We start from the raw sequence: 17356 nt of genomic DNA, 5'->3' as shown, positions 1-17356 counted from the left end.
CAGAAGCCAGGGAAAAATCATTTAGTGGCCTGCCACGACCACTGGTCAAGACCACCAGCTATGTCCAAGTGGTCTGCAGGGTGGGTGGGAATGTTTGGGCACTGCTGTTGTTCAAGTGACATCCCTTTGCTCAACTCTGGAATGGCCTACAAGCCTATTTAGGGGCAAGCAGGGCACAAAACAGCCAGACGCGACTCGAGTGCCAATGGCAGTCATGCAGCGGAGATCAAAGAACTGCAACCCTTGGGGGGGTGTGGCACTGGCAGCAGCACTGTTCTGCACAGCCAAGGCGTGTGTGCTTCTGTGCAGCTCACCTTGTCATGCTTCTCAAACATCTTCTGCAGGAACTGGTAACCAAAGTGATTCAGCTCCGTGGAGCTGTCATGAGGCACCCGGATCCTGAAAGAAAGGAGGGCAGCAACTGGTCAAGGCAGGTCCTCAAGAAGCCTGGGACTTTTAAAAACCAAGTACAGTGGTACCTCGGGTTATAGACGCTTCAGGTTACAGACTCCACTAACCCAGAAATAGTACCCCGGGTTAAGAACTTTGCTTCAGGATGAGAACAGAAATCATGCGGTGGTGGCGTGGCAGCAGCGGGAGGCCCCATTAGCTAAAGTGGTGCTTCAGGTTAAGAACAGTTTCAGGTTAAGAACGGACCTCCAGAAATAATTAAGTTCTTAACCTGAGGTACCACTGTAATACCTCCCAACAGGTGAATAATGGCCACTCTCTGAAACCCATGGCTGGAACTGACCCCAAAAGGAGGGGAAACCAAGACTTAGGAATGGAAACCAGTAAAGGACTCTTTCCAGATGGCAACTAAACTTGCAAATGCTAAGGAACAAGCATGGGGGGGGGGAATCACAAGAGAATGAGCACAGAGAATGTATCTTGTCCCAAATCCTGGAGAGTTGCTGCCAGCCAGTGTGGACAATACTGAGCCAGATGGACCAATAGTCTGACTCAGTATAAGGCAGCTTCCTGTGTGCGAGTTCAGAATCATGTCTTCCCATTGTTCCATATGTCAGTGGTCCCCTCTTTCTCCTTCCCCTTAACATTCAAGAGGGCAACAATTTACGCACGGCGGGCAGAGATAGTCGTCTGTCAGCTCCAGGGCATCATCATAGCCAAAGCGACGCAGGATGGTCCACGTAGTCTCATGACGCCCCCTTTGGATGAAGAGCGTATTGAGGAAAAGGAAGCCTGGAAGAGAGGAAAGGATTTTGGGTCCCAAGTGCATAGCATGATCAGCAGGCAATGGCAACAGAGATGCCAGAAAAGCTGATCTGTAGTGATCTCACACCACACAGGCAGCAGCTCCGAATCTTCGCGAGATTCAGCTGCTGGGTGCCACTTCCTGGTGCACACTGAAAGTCACATGACACAGGTGAGACCGTGTTCCTCTGACTGGTTTGCCCTGACCTTGTCTAGGAGACACTGTATCTGACTTTTCCAACTGCTTCCATCATAGGCACCACATATCCTGTTTCTATTGCCAGACGCACACTCTGTAACAGGGTCGCAACTAGGCTATGAGTGAGATTTCTGCAGCTGGAGTTGCCAGCTAGAAGTTCTTGGCACAGGAGATTCTGGACAAGTTAAATCCCAAACTCTCCTATACAATATTTAATTAATGGATGGAAATCTCAGTGTGACAAAACTCACTTACTGCACAAAAGGTGACATTCAGACTTATTGCTCTGCCCACTTTTACCTCTAGCTCCGCCCACTATTGGCAGGTGGCTTCCAGACGGCTGTCCAGAAAGGAAAGGCTGCCCAGGCTGAAAAAGGTTCCTCACCCCCTGATTTAACCCAATGAGTCTTCCCTGCCTTCTCAGTCGTTCAATTTATTCCCATGTGTAGCAGTAAAAGCACTCCCCATGTTCTCCTGTCTGATACTTTTCCTCTCCTGGCGCAACTGCTAAATCGTTCCCCAGTTTGTTCAATCAGAATCAAACGAACACAGAGAGTTGCAGCAGTGAACAAGGAAGCTCTGTTAAAATGAAAGCTCATTCAAGCAGGAAAACACGCAAAGCAATTGCCTGCAGCCTGTGTCAAACCAACATCAATTTTGCCCTTGGGATATGTGGTCTAAACTGGCTGAGCAGCCTGGCTTCAAAGGATGCCCCTGGGCTATCTGTGCAGCTCTGCAGTGCTGCTGTCCCTCTTTCTGATCCGCCGAGACGGGCTCTAAGATGATCCCCAGAGCTAGGCAAGTTTTCTGCTGGAGTTACCATTGAGGGTCAATCCGTTGTCCTGGACTCCGTCTGTTGTGTTTTTCCAGACCACCATTTTCACATCTTCCAGAGCCTGGGGTGCCAAAGGATTTCCGAAGCAGGACTTCTACCTCCCAAGAGAAGAAAGGTGGGGCCAAATCAGGAAAATAGGTAGTTCCAATTTATTTATTTTTAAACCTATTCCACTGGAGCCAAAGGAAGAACCATACCACTTTAGTAGCTACTGTAATATTATTACATCCTATATTCAACAATTTCCCAAGTTAGGTAAAGTCAGTTCACGTATGGGATCTGACATTCAATGATTTTAGAATCACAGCATTTGGAAGCCAGCACTTCTAGCCTTTAGGAAGACAATAGCATTTATTTATTTCACTTCTAAAGAAACATCCTATTTCACTTCTAAAGAAACATCCTAATGGGATTTAACAGTAAAAACACCACCACAATGGGTTGCTGCCAACTCAAGAATAGACCCACTGAAATTGATGGACCCAAGTGACTTCATGCCCATTAATTTCAATGGGTCTGCTCTGAGTAGATCTAGCACCGGCTACAACCCAATAAAAACAATTGCAGATTCAATACAGGTCCCAGTAAAATCTCAGAAACTGAGAAAAAAGAGACTTGCTAACCCTCTGCTGTTGCAGCTTGCCTCCCCACCCAAAATTAAATTATCCAGTATGCACAAATTTGCATATAAGCTTTAGAATCTGGGTCTTTCAGGAAAGCTGGAGCTAAGAAACCAAATTTGACAGCCTTGTGCAAATAGCTGCTGACTCAAGCTTTCACCTTGCGAGAAGAATGGAGCTGCTAACTCAGGTAAACACTACAGTTCCTTTTCCATTGACTGGAAAATGTGATTTTCCTCCTCTCACCTGCTTCATGGAAGAGGAACCAGGAGAATTCACGTCTGCAACGTTATACAGTTGGGGAAAGCAGGTTGTTGGCAATACTAGCCAATCCTACTCCTGCTCAAAGCAGACCCACTGAAAACAATGGACATGATTCACTTAGGGCCATGAATTTCAGTGGGTCTACTCTGCGTATAACTTAGTTGTATACAACCCAGACTGTTGAGTGCCAGCGGCTGATTGTCAGAAAAAAATTCCTAAGAAGTCAGGACTTAACCTAATGGCAAATTAACTGGATCAGCAAGGTTTGTCCTTCCTCATATGTCTAGGGGTGCAGAATAAATTCTGTTGCCTCTTAAACGGAAACATCAAGGCTGATGCCCAAGAGGATAAATCTGCAGCAAAGCCAGGACAAAGTAGGATGAGGATCAAATGTTGGAGTACGATACAAAGTCAGGAAGACCCTTGACAAAATATTCAGTATTGGGGCTATCTTGAATCGAATTAAGAAAAAAATAGGGTCCTTCACCAATCAAAAGTCTAGCCTGGGAGCCATTTTTATTTTTATCTATCAAAATATATATTCTGCTTGTTCATAAAAACTAAGTGGTTTACAAAAATATAAAACGAAACATTAAAATTATTGATTAAAAACAGGTATTTTAAAATATCCAAAAGCTGATTAAAACTAACAGTAGCTAATAAGAAATCAAACACATGTAACTTCACCAAGTCTGGATAGTTTTGCCAAAATAAAAATGTTTTAAGCAGGCACTGAAAAGGGTACAGTGAAGGCACCTGATATCAATCGGCAGGGAGTTCCAAAGTGTAGGTGCTGCCTATATTTGAGGGCTTTCAAGGTCCACTAACAGCAGAGAATGATGTAAAATTTGGGCCTTAGGGCTGTATCCAACTAAGTTAGAATACACCCACTGAAATTAGCGAACCTAAGTTAGTTGTGTGCATTAATTTCAACAGGTCTACTCTGAGTAGGACAAGTAGTAGTTATACTCCATAGCCTCCACATCAAAGTGATTAAACACTTTTCAATAACCTTCTGCCAAATTAGGGGGTTCTTTTTAAAAATCTGCCTCAAGAATCAAGGAGGCAAAAGCAGATTATGTGAACTGAAATCACTGTCAAATAAAACCCTACCCAGAGAAACAATCTGGAGGCAGTAGAAGGCTTGCTTTAAGATCTTAGACCATGCTAAAATTTCAAATTTCAGTGGGAGGAAATTATGAGAATGCAAAACGTCATTTTCACCAAGGAAAAGAAACAGTGTGACAGTTAACGTGACTTTAAAATATATGTTTTGTGGGTGGGTCTTTTTTTTTTAAAATCCATAGACTAGCAGGAAAAATGAACATAGATCTGGAGAAAATGAAGGGAATGGGAAAAGAGCCGGACTGGTTAAACTTCAAGCAGAGCAATAAGAGGCTTGTGATCAAAAGACTTCAAAAACTTAAAGGTCTAAATTTAAAAGGATGGGCATCAGCTGCTGTCTGCAAACAGGACTCTGCATACCTGGCACTAAAACACATCCAGCAACTCAATCATGTGATTTATGTGAATTGTCATGCTTCCTCTGTCCATTAAACTTATTCTAATTTCTCTTGTCATAAGGAGGTGCAATCAGAAACGCATAGCACTGCTCACCGTCTGCGCTTTTTGATTTCTCTGCTTTAACTTGGTGTCAAGCCTCAGCTTGATGATTAACTGCTCTAATTTGTTTCCTGTTTTTTATCTTGTTCGTGTTCTGATGTACTTATTACAGCCTGTCTTTAACCCATTTTATTGCTGCGGGATTGCAATGTAATGAAGGACAGTTTATAAGTGAGGCATACAAAACACATTCTTATTCAGCTATCCCACCTGGCTGCTGAGGCTTTGGCAACTGCAGCACCCAAATAGGAAGGTATATTAATTGTGCCTCTATGGATGAGAAACTTGCTTAGGTTAAAAAAAGGGGGATGATAAGAAGAGATTGCTGGATTAGGCCAATGGTCTATATAAACCAATCAGACTGGGAAAGATTATAGAGGGAGGATTTGAAATTCACAGCATACTGTACGTTGAAAGAAAATCATTATGAAAATGATGTACCAATGGTTTTGACTTCCACAAGATTAGCGAAAATGTGCAAAAATACTACCAACGTATGTTGGAAGTGTAAAGAGAATGAAGGCACATTCTACCACATATGGTGGATGTGCAAGAAGGCTAGAGCATTCTGGGAAATGATATATAATGAACTGAAAAAAATGAAGAAATACCAAAGGACTTAAAAAGACTGTTTACATGTATGCAACGACAACTGCAAGAATGCTTTTTGCCCCGAGATGGAAGGAAGAGGAAACACCAACCAAGTGGATAGTGAAAATGATGGACTATGCTGAAATGGTGAAAATGACAGGGAAGCTCAGACACCAAGATGACGGTAAATTTAAAAAAGAATGGTATAAATTTATAGAGTACATTAAGAAACAATGTAAAGATTTAAAGACGTTAGCAGGATTGATATAGGATTGATTGTAATTTTTAATAGTAAAGGATTAAATAAGGATTTAATTGAAGTTGAATATATGTAATTAGATACGGTTAAAATTAAAAAAAATGTATCTGTGGCAAACCAGAAGGGAGAGGAGGGAAGTCCAGGGGTTCAAGGAATCCCACAATTGTATAAATATTGCTGAATTTAAGTTTGAATGATGTTAATGATGAAAAACTGAACACACACACACACACACACTATATTAAATGGTCTACATAAACCAGCATCCTGTTCTCACAGTGGCCATTCAGATGCAAGCAGGACTTGAGCACAAGAAAACTCTGCTCTCCTGTGGTTTCCAGCAACTGGTAGCAAAAGCAAAAGAGGAAAGCCGATATTTACCAGAAGCTGAATGGAGTTACCCAAAAGTATGTTCTGCATTGTTTTGTTACATGGGAACATACCTGGAAATAGTTCAGCTCCTCATCGCTTAGGATCTGGTTGTTATCCTGGTCAGACATATTGAAGATCCGAGTGAGGGCCCGTGCGCATGCTGGCCTCAGCTGGTGGTAGAAAAAGAACACAACTTGTAAAACCAGGCCATAGGAAGCACTCGTGCTCCACTCCTCTTCGTTGCACAGAATGCCTTGATTACAGGCAGAAAGGATGAAGAAATCAAAGCCATTGTCCAGGCAATCTAGGAACAACAGAGAGGGCTGGTGTTCAATGTAGTATTACATCAGGGATGGAGAACCCACATCTGTCCAGATGCCCCAGCCAGCAAGGCCAGTGGTGAGGGATGATGGGAGTTGTAGTCCAGCAACATCTGGAGGGCCATAGGTTCCTGAGCCAAACTGGTTCCGAGGTGCAGCTGCAAGGCAACTTCAGCTGGCACAGCAGGATTTGCCTGGAAGTGATGGAACTCTCCAGTCTAAAGAACCTTGGAAGACAGCTGGGGTCCTCTCTGGGTACAAAACCTATTTGTGGCTCTGAGACTATGTATGTTACCTGCTTCTCCTCTGGGTCGTAGAGAGGGGCTGTTGGGTGCAGAACAGCCTTCTGGGCGTAATAGAACAGCTCAGAGATGTTCTTCAGGTTCTTTGCAGAACACTTGGAGCGCAAAGAGGGGAGGGGAGAGAGAGAGAGAGAGAGAGAGAGGCAATTTGAGAGAGGCAGAAAAGAATGCTGAACCAACACAAACAGCACATGCTGGAAAGAAATGCTTCAAGATCTCTTTTTCAGGCAGGCCACGGAGGAAGAAGCCCAGCACTACAAGATGTTATAAACAAGGAAGCTTCCTGTTTAAATTCCACTCGGGGGCGGGGGGGGGGTAACTCAGCAGAGGAAAGACCACTGTGTGCATTCCCTTTCAATTATGGTCACATATATCGGAGTACTACAATTCCCATAATGATTTGGGGCGGCAGTGGGGGAGCGAGAGACCATTAGTCCTTCAAGTAGTTTAAATGACCACCATGGGCAATATAAATAAATGCATAAATGATATTTAAAACAAAGATCTTGACAGATCTGCAACATCATGTGTAGCTTTAAAAGACTGGACAAATTCAAAAGGATAAGGCTATCAATGGCCTCTACCCACGATGCTTCTACTGTCAGAGGGACTATGCTGGGAATCACAAGTAGGTTGAGGGTTGTTGTGCTCAAATCCAGCTTGCAGGCTTCCCATAAGCATCTGCTTGGCCACTGTGAGAACAGGAAGCTGGTCTAGATGGGCCATTGGCCTAACCCAGCAAGTTCTTCTTAAGTTTGTACAGGACTTTTAAAAAATCTGTCTTGAGTCTACTGAACTCAGTCTGTGTGTACTGGACTTTAAGAGGAAGTGGGCATACAAATTCAATGAATAAATCAAATAATAACAATTCTGCCAATCAGTTTTGTTGATGACCATGGCAAGGGTGAGGAAGTCCTCTTTATCCACTGGCTGGTTTGACCTGCCTTCTACCATCAGCTCAGTCATAAGGGCTGGTTTGACTGGTGTCATAAGTTTCCCAGCCATGTGAAAGACCCCAGTCATTTCCCAAGGTATGCACATGAACGGACAAAGTTAACATGTGAACTAGAGAGTTCACTTTGGCTGCGGCAGTTTTGCCATGATTCTGGCCATAGCTGTGAGTCTTATATACACAACTGCCCAGGGTGGCATGGGGGAAGAGGCTGCTGGGAAAGAAAAAGCATGATGTGAGACAACCACGGAGGCTGCCAATCAGAGAATCTTCCCCCTGCTCCACCTCATATGCCCAAGCAGATCCCCACCTCCACGCAGGTCTCAATTTCCGAGAACTGGTTCATGATGGGCAAGATGGTTTCCATGGAGCTCCCAGTCTGCAAGTCCGACTTGTTTCCTACAAGGATGATGGGGATCCTGGAAAAGAGGGAGAAAGGGGGTGGGGTGAGGAGAGAGAAAAGGCTTCAGAAACGAGAATGGGCATACAAGCACTGGCTGAAGAGTTTGGAGTAGTCTGCGTGCCAAGGCAAATGCAACAACTGGAGGGGAGGGGGAAAGTAAATGGAGATCTGCATTTCTTCATGTGCTTTGTCCAATTTAGGCAGGGGCTCCCACCGACAACAGATGAAGGGGACAACTGGCAGAAGAGTTATTAAGGGGGCCCAAACCTCGGGGAAGATGCAAAGAGGCTAGGTCTACTCAAGAGATAGCAGGACCCAAAACTTGGGTCTTTCACACCTGGTCTAGGATCGGCCTCTTCTTCATTTCTCTCTGAATTCCTCTGTGAAATGTATAATCTAGGAACAGTTTGCCCAACACATCTTCTGCTTTCAGGAATCAGACCTTAGCCTGCTTGCAGCATTGAATAACTGAAGCCTTTAAAACAGGTGTGGGGAACCTCTGGCCCTCCATATGTTGCTAGACAGCAACTCCCATCATCCAGAGCCATTGGCTATGTTGGCTGAGGCCGATAAGAATTGTAGTTCAGCAACATCTGGCGGGCCAAAGCTCCCCCAGCCCTGCTTTAAAAACAGGGACAGCAACTGGGACCCAGACATGGGCAAAATGTAGCATCCCATCTTGTTGGGTGATACACTACCTGGAACATTTTTCAGCTCCACCATTCACCATTGGGATCCATTTTGTCCGAATCTAGGTGGGGGAAAACAGAAGGAAAAAGCAAGTAAGTGGAGTGGGAAACTATCAGCAATGGCAGTCACAGAAAGAGAATCTTGGGCACGGCAGGGTCCCATGGGATCAACAGGATGTCGTTGTTGTTTAGTCGTGTCTGACTCTTCGTGACCCCATGGAGCAGAGCACGCCAGGCACTCCTGTCTTCCACTGCCTCCCGCAGTTTGGTCAACAGGTTGGCAGGCACCTAAATGCTACACAGTTTGGCCCTGTAGAAAATGCCAGCCCTGCCCCTGTCAATCAATGCATGTGATCCAGGCCACTGTGAGCATGGTAAGAGAGTAGGTGCACCTCAAGCAGATGCCCAGCAGAGTCAAGAATGTAAGAATGGCCCTGTTGGAGCAGAGCAAAGGCCTTCCTGGCCCAGCATCCCATTTCCTGCCTCTGGGAAGCTCATAGGCAGAATGAAGGCCACAGCTGTCTCCCGACTGCAATCCCCAGTAGCTGGTATTGAGAGGCATATGGCCTCCTATTCTGTAAGCAGCATATAGAGCCCTTATGACTAGTAGCCCCTGATAACCCCATAATCTGTGAATGGATCGAAGTTCATCATGTCTTGCCACCCCTCAGACTGCTGTGTGCAACGGTGATAATCAGCAGAGCGTCAGGCAGAAGCACAGCTGCACTTTTGCCAGGCCCTTGTGAAAGAGGGGCAGGAAACCCCAGCCCTTACCTTGTCAATGGTGGATTCCTCCGTGACATCGTACACCATGCAGACCACATTTGCCTGCAAAGGAGGAAAAAGGTAAAGCAAGGTAGCTCAAGTCCAGGAATTTTGATTCTGCCCATTGTATGAACCAATACGCCAGGCTGCCAACTCAGAGGTCGCATCTCAAAACCACCAAGGAGGTTAGAAAAGCCCTCACTTTTCAGTAACAAAAGTCCCATCATCTGAGCCTCCCTGCTCAAGGAGGGCATCTGCCTGGCTGGGCTCCCCATGCTCTGCTCAAATCCGACCACCAGCTCAGCTCAGACAGTGCCAACACAAATGGGTTTTAGGAAAAAGCAGATGGCAGGATCACTTGCCCTTTGGGGAAGCAAGTTTATCGCTTAATCCCCCAATTTAGGGGGATTCGGATGGGATTCGGCATGGCAGCTCTAAGCCCTCAGTATGTACATATGTATGTATGTACGTACGTACGTATACACACACACACACACACACACACACACACACACACCATTGCTGTGGGTCAGGAGAGGAAGGAGATGGCATACAGCAGTTTACAAGCAACCAAAGGATTAGGGCAAACGGTTAACAAAACTGATGACACTAATCTCCAAATTCGACTATTTGGGATTCTTGCAGAGTTAACAGGGAAAGTGGTGGGCTCAAGATGAGCCTGAAGAGCAAAATTCAGAGCACAGGCTGTAGGGAAGAGGCTGGTGGAGCTGCTACAACAGGCCTCCCCCGCATCCAAAGTTTTCCTTCCTCACCTTGGCAATCTCCTCTTGGAGCTCCTCGTCCGTCTGCTCCGATTCTGAAAGGCAAAGGAAAGGCTGTACATTGCTGTCGGGGATCTTTACTAGGCCCCAAAAAGACACTCGGGGATGTGGCAGGAATGTGAAGAACGAAAGAAAAGCCTTGTTATTTCAGGCCAGTGGCCCATCCAGACACCAGCATCCTGTGGACAACCAGATGCTCAAGTATGACTTGAGCACAGCAGCAAGAGCTCTTTCCACTTGTGATTCCCTGCAACTGGTGTCCAGAGACTTGCTGCCTCCAACAGCAGAGGGAGAACCTAGCCATTCTGGCCAGTAGCAACTCATAGCCTTGTCTTCTATGAATCTGTCTAATCCCCTTACAAAGTTATCCAAACTGGTGGCCATCACTAGCTTGCTTGTTTGTTTGCATGCTAATTTATTTATTTTTAAATTTTATTTATGCTTTTCAGGTTTATACATTTCACCAATTTTACAATCATTTTAACATTTCAAAACTTGACTTCCTTCCTCCTCTTTCTGCGGTTCCTTATATTTATTTTTAATATCTTCTGCATATCCAAATTAACTTAATTTGCTCATTTATTCATCTACTTTAAATATACACTCTTATAAAACTGCAGGTTATTACAATAATCTCACCAATGTTCTTATCTGTTTACAATTTATCTGTAAATATTCAATAAACCATTTCCATTCTTTTATAAAAAGTTTGTTATCTTGATTTATTATTCTTCTGGTAAGTTTCACCATTTCTGCACATTCCATAAGTTTTTGTATCCATTCTTCCTTTGCTTGGACTTCTGCTTCTTTGGCTCATTTATTTATTTAGCCATTCGAATATTTATGACCTGCACTTTCATAACATATATAAAGGCAGCTTACATCATAGATACAATAAATCAATAGATATCTGTAAAACATAATTAAATACATAGAACATAGCAATAGAGGCCTGGGAGTTCCACGGGGGCAGGACCTGCCACACTAGAGGCTGGATCCCTGGTGAAGACCAACTGAACTTCCAGAGCGTGGTGAACCAGCAGAAGTGCCCCACCAGGGGTCTCAAAAGTTCAACTTTATGCTGGGTGTGAAAATACTTTATTGTGCCTGTTCTCAATCTTCCCATATTCAACTTCACTGATGCCCCCCAACTCCTAGTGTTATCAGAAAGGGAGAAAAACATCACCCTAACACCACCCTATCTGCTATCTCGGGGCCAGGCAGAGTTTTATAAACAGAATTCCCAACCACAAGACATGGTGACAGCCGCTAGCTTGGATTGCCTTATGTGACTTTTATCTATTGTTTTATTATTACTCATTCAGTCCATATCCCGCCATTCCTTCTGGATGAGCCCTTTTAAATCCATGGGGGGGGGTGAGTGCCTACCTGAGTAGTCCACAATGTGGGTGGGGACTTTCTCAGGCGTGACATCCGCCGGAATTGTGATCTCTTCTGCACGAGACGGTACCTGGGGGGGGGGGGGGAAGGGAGACGATCATTTCCACATTGTGCCCAAGACAGCCTTATCCTTCGTGGATTTGGCCACGTACAACTTCTAATGTCGGACACAGTATGCCTCTGAATACCAGTTGCTGAGGGTCTCAAGAGGGGAGAGCGCAGTTGCTCTCAGTCTTGCTTGCAGGCTTCCCATTGGGGCACCTGGCTGGCCACTGTGAGAACAGGTTGCTGGAGGACTAGAGGCGCCTTTGGCCTGATCCAGCAGCCAAGCTCTTCTAATGTTACACTGTTAATATTAGCGGGTCTATCTTGCAGTTGTAAGCAGGGCACATTTTCAGTGTGCTGAGAACTGATGAAGAACATATGTTTCCATTGCCAAATTTTTTTGGGGGGGGAGGATGACAGTGCCCCAGATGCCCAGAGTTTAGAGAGAGAAGCCCCCTTGTGTAGGTGGATTAGATGAAAACAGAATTTTAGAATGAACTACAAATTTCAGGCCTGCATAGTATGAAAGCAGAAGCATGGAATAGGCACAGCCCACTCACCCCTCCTGAGAAATGGCCCTGAACTGCTTCCCTGCAAATCCCCTTTCAAGCACTCCTGCAGCCCCTTAAGTCTCGGCAAGCAGTGACCTGATCCACTGACCTGACAGCGTCCTGGGGATTGGGGCTGGGGTAGCATTAAGCCGCTTGCCTGGGGCTGGAGCAGGAATGTGGGAATGGTATTTAGAATGATCCCAGCACCTGATTAGGAGACTTACTGCACCAGTGGCGCAAGGGTCAGAGGGGTCAACAGGGGGGCAGGCATCAATGCCATCTGCCTGGTGCAGATCAGAGGCCGGCAGGCAGAGGGGAAGTGTGGCCACTGGAGTTAATCAAGACAGCCCTTCCCAGAACATGAGGCAAATGGCAGGGAGGGTGGCTGTTCTTGAGAGCTTTCGAACAGATGGGCAATGCTGGGGGCGTTGCATAGACGTCCGCAGCAGTAACCACTCCAGAGGAACCGTCCTGGCCAGATGCTGGAAAGGAGAGAAGAAACCAGCAGCTGAAGCAGTTTTTTTTCCATACTGAATTTTCACATTGTTGTAACCTGCCCTGAGACCTTATGAGGAAGGGCAGGTATCAAATCAATAGAGAAATGATAATAATAATAAAAACAGAGCAAAAGAACAGCCTCACTGGATCAGACCAGAAGTCCATCCAGCAGGGAGCAGGGTCCATTAGGTGGGCGCTGTACCACCAGCCTCAGTCTGCTCTCAGCAAGCCCCTATGGGACCTGCCTTTATCCTTACAACCAATCCAGGGAGAGGCATTGCCTGCCAGCTTCCTCCTCCTCAGACGGCTAATTTACAAGCCTGTGTTAGTGATGTAGGAAACTGCCGTAGACCATTGACCCATCTCGTTCAGTACTGTTTACACTGACTGGCAGTGGCTCTCCAGGATTTGAGATGCAGGACATTCCCAGCCCTATCTGGAGCTGCTGGGGATTGAACATGGGACCTTCTACAAGCAAAGTGGAGGTTCCACCATGGAGTTATGCCCCCCCCCCCCAGATTCTGTGCTTAGTAACTTAAGAAGCTGCTTTATACAGAACCAGGCCATTGGTCCATCAAGTTCAGTACTGTCCCCACTAATTTGCGGTGGATCTCCAGGATCAGGGATGTGGGGTATTCCCAGTCCTGCTTGGAGATTCCAGGGATTGAACCTGGAACCTCCAGGTGCTCTGTCACTGGGCTACCGAAGATGGCTCTGGCTTGAAGTGGAGTACGGCAAAAGAATGATTCCTTCCAACTCTCATGTACACACCAGAGCACAGCTTGCCATTTCTTGCAAGCTGCTTATAGCCACTGACTGAGCTGCTCCAGTGCCATAAAAGATGTTAACAATTAAAACTGCTCAGAGCAGAAGGTGTGAAACCATGCAGCTTTTATGGAGGAATCAAAGTGCTGTTTTGCTTTTGTTGTTTGCATGGGAGAAAAACTTCACAAGGAACCACGGCAGGATCAGTTGCATAAACGTTTGCATAAGGGATGGCGATTGTGGGAAGAGGGCCTATCACAGGCCTTAGTAAGTAGCCCAAACGGGTCATTGCCAAGTGTGTGTCTCTCTCATCGCTGACATTACACGGAGCTCCAGAGGTATTTGCAGCACAAGCGCAAAGATGGAACCTCCCCAAACTCCAAGCTCGCAAGGAGGGCGCAGGCTTATTCCTTTGCACCCCACTTTGCATGTGCCTAAGCAAGAAGGAGGGAACCCCAAGGTGTCATGATGGCAAAAAACTTGAATGGCTTTAAAGGAGAATTAGGCAAATTCATGGAGAATGAGGCTCTCAATGGCTACTTGCCAATGGTTCTCCCTTCACTGTGGAAGGCAGTATGCTTCTAAACACCAGCTGCTGGGAATCACAAGTGGTGAGAGCGCTGTTGTGCTCAGGTCCTGCTTCGCATTGGGGCATTTGGTTGGACATTATGAGAACAGAAAGCTGGACTAGATAGGGCCTTAGGCCTGATACAGAAGGGTTCTTTTTATGTCCTCATGGACTTAACCAAATCTGTGGATTCCTGGCTTAGAAACAGAAGGGAAGAAGGCAATGCAGGTAGCGGGACCTCAAAGTGAAAACCTGTTGGACCTGTGGTGGGGAACCCGTGGCCCCTTGCAGGTTTGGGGACTCCGCCTCCCACAGGCCCCAGGCAGCATGGCCAGTGGTCAGGGATGATGGGAGTCGCAAGGCACAGCAGCTAGAGGGCCACAGGTTCCCCATCTGCTGTAGGAGAAGGATGAGACCAGAAGGCAGGAGAAAAGTCCAAGAAAGAAAAGGGGCCAGGGGGAAAAAAACTTCTGATATCTCAAGGGCAGAATGCCACTTGGCTGGCTAATAGGCAGGCAGGGAGTGGTCTGGCAAGGGAGTTTTGTGGACTTTGAGCAAAGGAGCAGAGAGCACCAAGGCAGCCACAGAGCAGGCAGGCGATGGTGTAAATTCACATCCCGAGTTGATATTATCAGCCAAATCTCTTGGCTGCAGGTCTATGATGAGTCTATGATTTTTTTACATGCCAACAGGAAAGAAAACCATCTTCCACTCACCTCTTCAGGGAACTCCTCGCCTACCAGGGCCATGATCAAGGAGGTCTTCCCCACCTGGGCTATGAGAGGGAAGGAAGGAGGGAGAAAGGTGGGGTGGAGAGAAGAAGAAACAAGAAGATCATTACAGGAACTCTTACCAAGTTAAGGAATGCAGTAGTGAGTAACATGGTGGTTATTCCATGTTATCTTCTCAACAGCTGTGGATGTTAATTGAGAGAGAGCGTGCACATACCCTTGCAAAAGGCCATCCAGTGATCTTCCCGGCTTTGTAGGAATTTGAACTCAGGAGTCTCTGGCCCAAATCCAACCATCTATCCACTACAGCACACTGGATCTCTGCAATGCGGATGCTTATGTTGGGGACAGATGTGCATCACTTCAAAAAAGCTTACAGCTTTGCAGGTCACCTGAGAGACAGGTATCCAACAGACAGAACGCACCGTCCCCAGTTTCGGTTCTGTCACATTCAATGACTAGAGGAACTGGGTGGGTGATGGCATCCCCATTCATATCAAAAGACAAATCTGACCTTTTCAGTGGGGGTTGGGTGCATATTTGCAGCTAGAGGATACTACTTTTGCACAAATGTTTCCTGAGCTGAATCAAGGAAACCGACTTCTGTATGACAGCGACATGGCAGGTCCATGGTTAGATACAGTGGAGCTCAAATGACAGAGTGGCATCTAGGCCAGAGATGGAGAACCTGTGCCCTCCAGATATTGTTCAACACTATCACAGGGATGTTGAGAGGATAAACATGGAGCAGCCCCTTTCATGTCACACTTGGGGTCACTGGAGAAAAGGCAGACATGCAAATGACACAAGTAAAGATTTGTTTATTTTAATGGTGCAAGCTTGGAGAGTTTGTTCTCTCTTTCACAGAGAAGTGGATTTATGATTTCTCTGGTGTCATAGTGACACCAGGTGACAATCCCTCCCACCCACACTTTGCACAGACTTGACAGCTGATTGTTTGATCTCAAGAAGTTCCATGCACATGCTTTGCAAGACCTGACAACCAGCTCATGGTTGGTGCTTCTGCAAATATGATTTCAGATGAGTCAGCTGCTTGCCTGTCCTGCACCTGACTCATATAGGGTGTAGAATATGTCAGCATCGCCCTTGAGCCAGTGCGCCAACTGGACTCATGCACTACAGCCCCGACTGGGCTAGGCGAGCTGGGTAGCACTGCCAGAGACCACCTTTCTCACAGGAACAGGTCACAGTGCTGTGGACTCACAGCTTGGAGCTGAGAGCACCGGATTCACTGTCTCAATAATACAGTCGTTGCGCAGCAGCGTTTTGCAGAGTCTTGCAGAGTATAAACCACTCGGAGAGCAGCTCTGTAAAGTATCCTCCTTTTATTCTATAACTACAGCTATAATGCAAAACTATATACAGAGCTAAATATTCTGAGCATACATCAATGCTATACTCTGAGTGCCTGCAGCTGCTCCTAGCAGCAATCTTATCTATAAACACGATCTCTTGCACTCTCTCTCCGACACACTGACTGACTCTCTCTCTCACACAGAGACTGACTCACTCACTTGACTAATTAAGTAGAGAGCAGTACATTGCTCCTCCTCTCTGTAGAGTCAGCAGAGACCTCAGGAGATTCTCAGGAGATTCTTGGGTATGGGAGGGGTGAAATCTCCTCATCCTCCCCCATTTCATCCGACCATTCAAGAATCTTTAACATAACTGCAATTTACACACACACTCCAAAAGTTGTTCTCTGCTTACAACCTTGGTAAACATATTTGCAGGTATCTCTCTTCCCCCTTATCTAAGACACTTTATCACATCATTTAACAGTTACAACAACCACTCTGTGTCTATTAGGAAAGAGTTAAAACATAAACCTCAACCTGTAACTCACACAAAATACACATTGTGAATACACAAATGAATAAGCAGCTTCTGAAAAAATCTTCACACACATTTCTTTCTCTCAAATACAAATTGACATTTCTAATTAAGCAGATTTGAACAAACCACTTTAAACACATGCTTGCTCATTCAATCCTGATCCTTCAAATGTCAGGTAAGGAAATAAATGCAGCGTTTTGTGCTATTACTCTCAGCACACTTCATGCTAGGTTTAAAAACCCCACCAGAGTTGCATGTGACCGCAGCCTTTGCAAACTCTTCAGAAAACCTTTTCGGTGGTACACCCTTGGTTGTTCTCTCAGATCTGCGCAAAACTCTCTGATCCTCTTGTTCTGGTGCTTCCTCCTCTTTGGGAGAATGGGGAGCTAAAGTATATGAAGCTGCTAAGTCTGAATCAGCGTCAGACTCACCTGAGGCTCTTGGGCTCTGATAATCTGTGCCATCATCTGGATCTACATTGGCATCAGGATTATCAATCACATCAGAACTTGCCTCCCTCTTAACTTTCTTTGCCCCTTTTGCACCATCATCACAAATGGGATGGCACTGAAAAACGCCAACTCTGTCCCATTGTGGATTGTCGTCAATGCTCCTGGTCAGCCTTATCGTTTTCGTGTCTGTGATCAGGACACGATAAGACCCTTTCTCATATCCTAGGAAAACACCATGTTCTCCACGCTTACTCAGTTTGTCACCCTGCGAGGTGTACACCCAAACCTCCGAACCAA

At 45.9% G+C, this 17356-nt stretch overlaps 1 protein-coding gene across 1 annotated transcript in view; it reads right to left on the bottom strand.

Moving 5' to 3' along the window:
• RHOT2 (ras homolog family member T2) overlaps positions 1 to 17356 on the bottom strand; it is a 36395-nt gene that overhangs the window by 10750 nt on the left and 8289 nt on the right. The window contains exons 2-12 of the mRNA XM_081839757.1: positions 14736 to 14794; positions 11581 to 11662; positions 10183 to 10226; positions 9419 to 9472; positions 8654 to 8706; positions 7863 to 7971; positions 6594 to 6695; positions 6050 to 6148; positions 2235 to 2343; positions 1083 to 1203; positions 315 to 399 (exon numbers count right to left, since the gene is read on the bottom strand). Of these exons, the coding sequence (XP_081695883.1) occupies positions 315 to 399; positions 1083 to 1203; positions 2235 to 2343; positions 6050 to 6148; positions 6594 to 6695; positions 7863 to 7971; positions 8654 to 8706; positions 9419 to 9472; positions 10183 to 10226; positions 11581 to 11662; positions 14736 to 14794 (917 nt within the window). The remainder of the gene's footprint in view (positions 1 to 314; positions 400 to 1082; positions 1204 to 2234; positions 2344 to 6049; positions 6149 to 6593; positions 6696 to 7862; positions 7972 to 8653; positions 8707 to 9418; positions 9473 to 10182; positions 10227 to 11580; positions 11663 to 14735; positions 14795 to 17356) is intronic.

Source organism: Podarcis erhardii, assembly GCF_964252035.2.
Source record: "Podarcis erhardii genome assembly, chromosome: 14".
Lineage (NCBI taxonomy): Eukaryota > Metazoa > Chordata > Lepidosauria > Squamata > Lacertidae > Podarcis > Podarcis erhardii.
The sequence above is the reverse complement of the archived record's forward strand: the minus strand, read 5'-3'. Positions and strand labels throughout refer to the sequence as shown.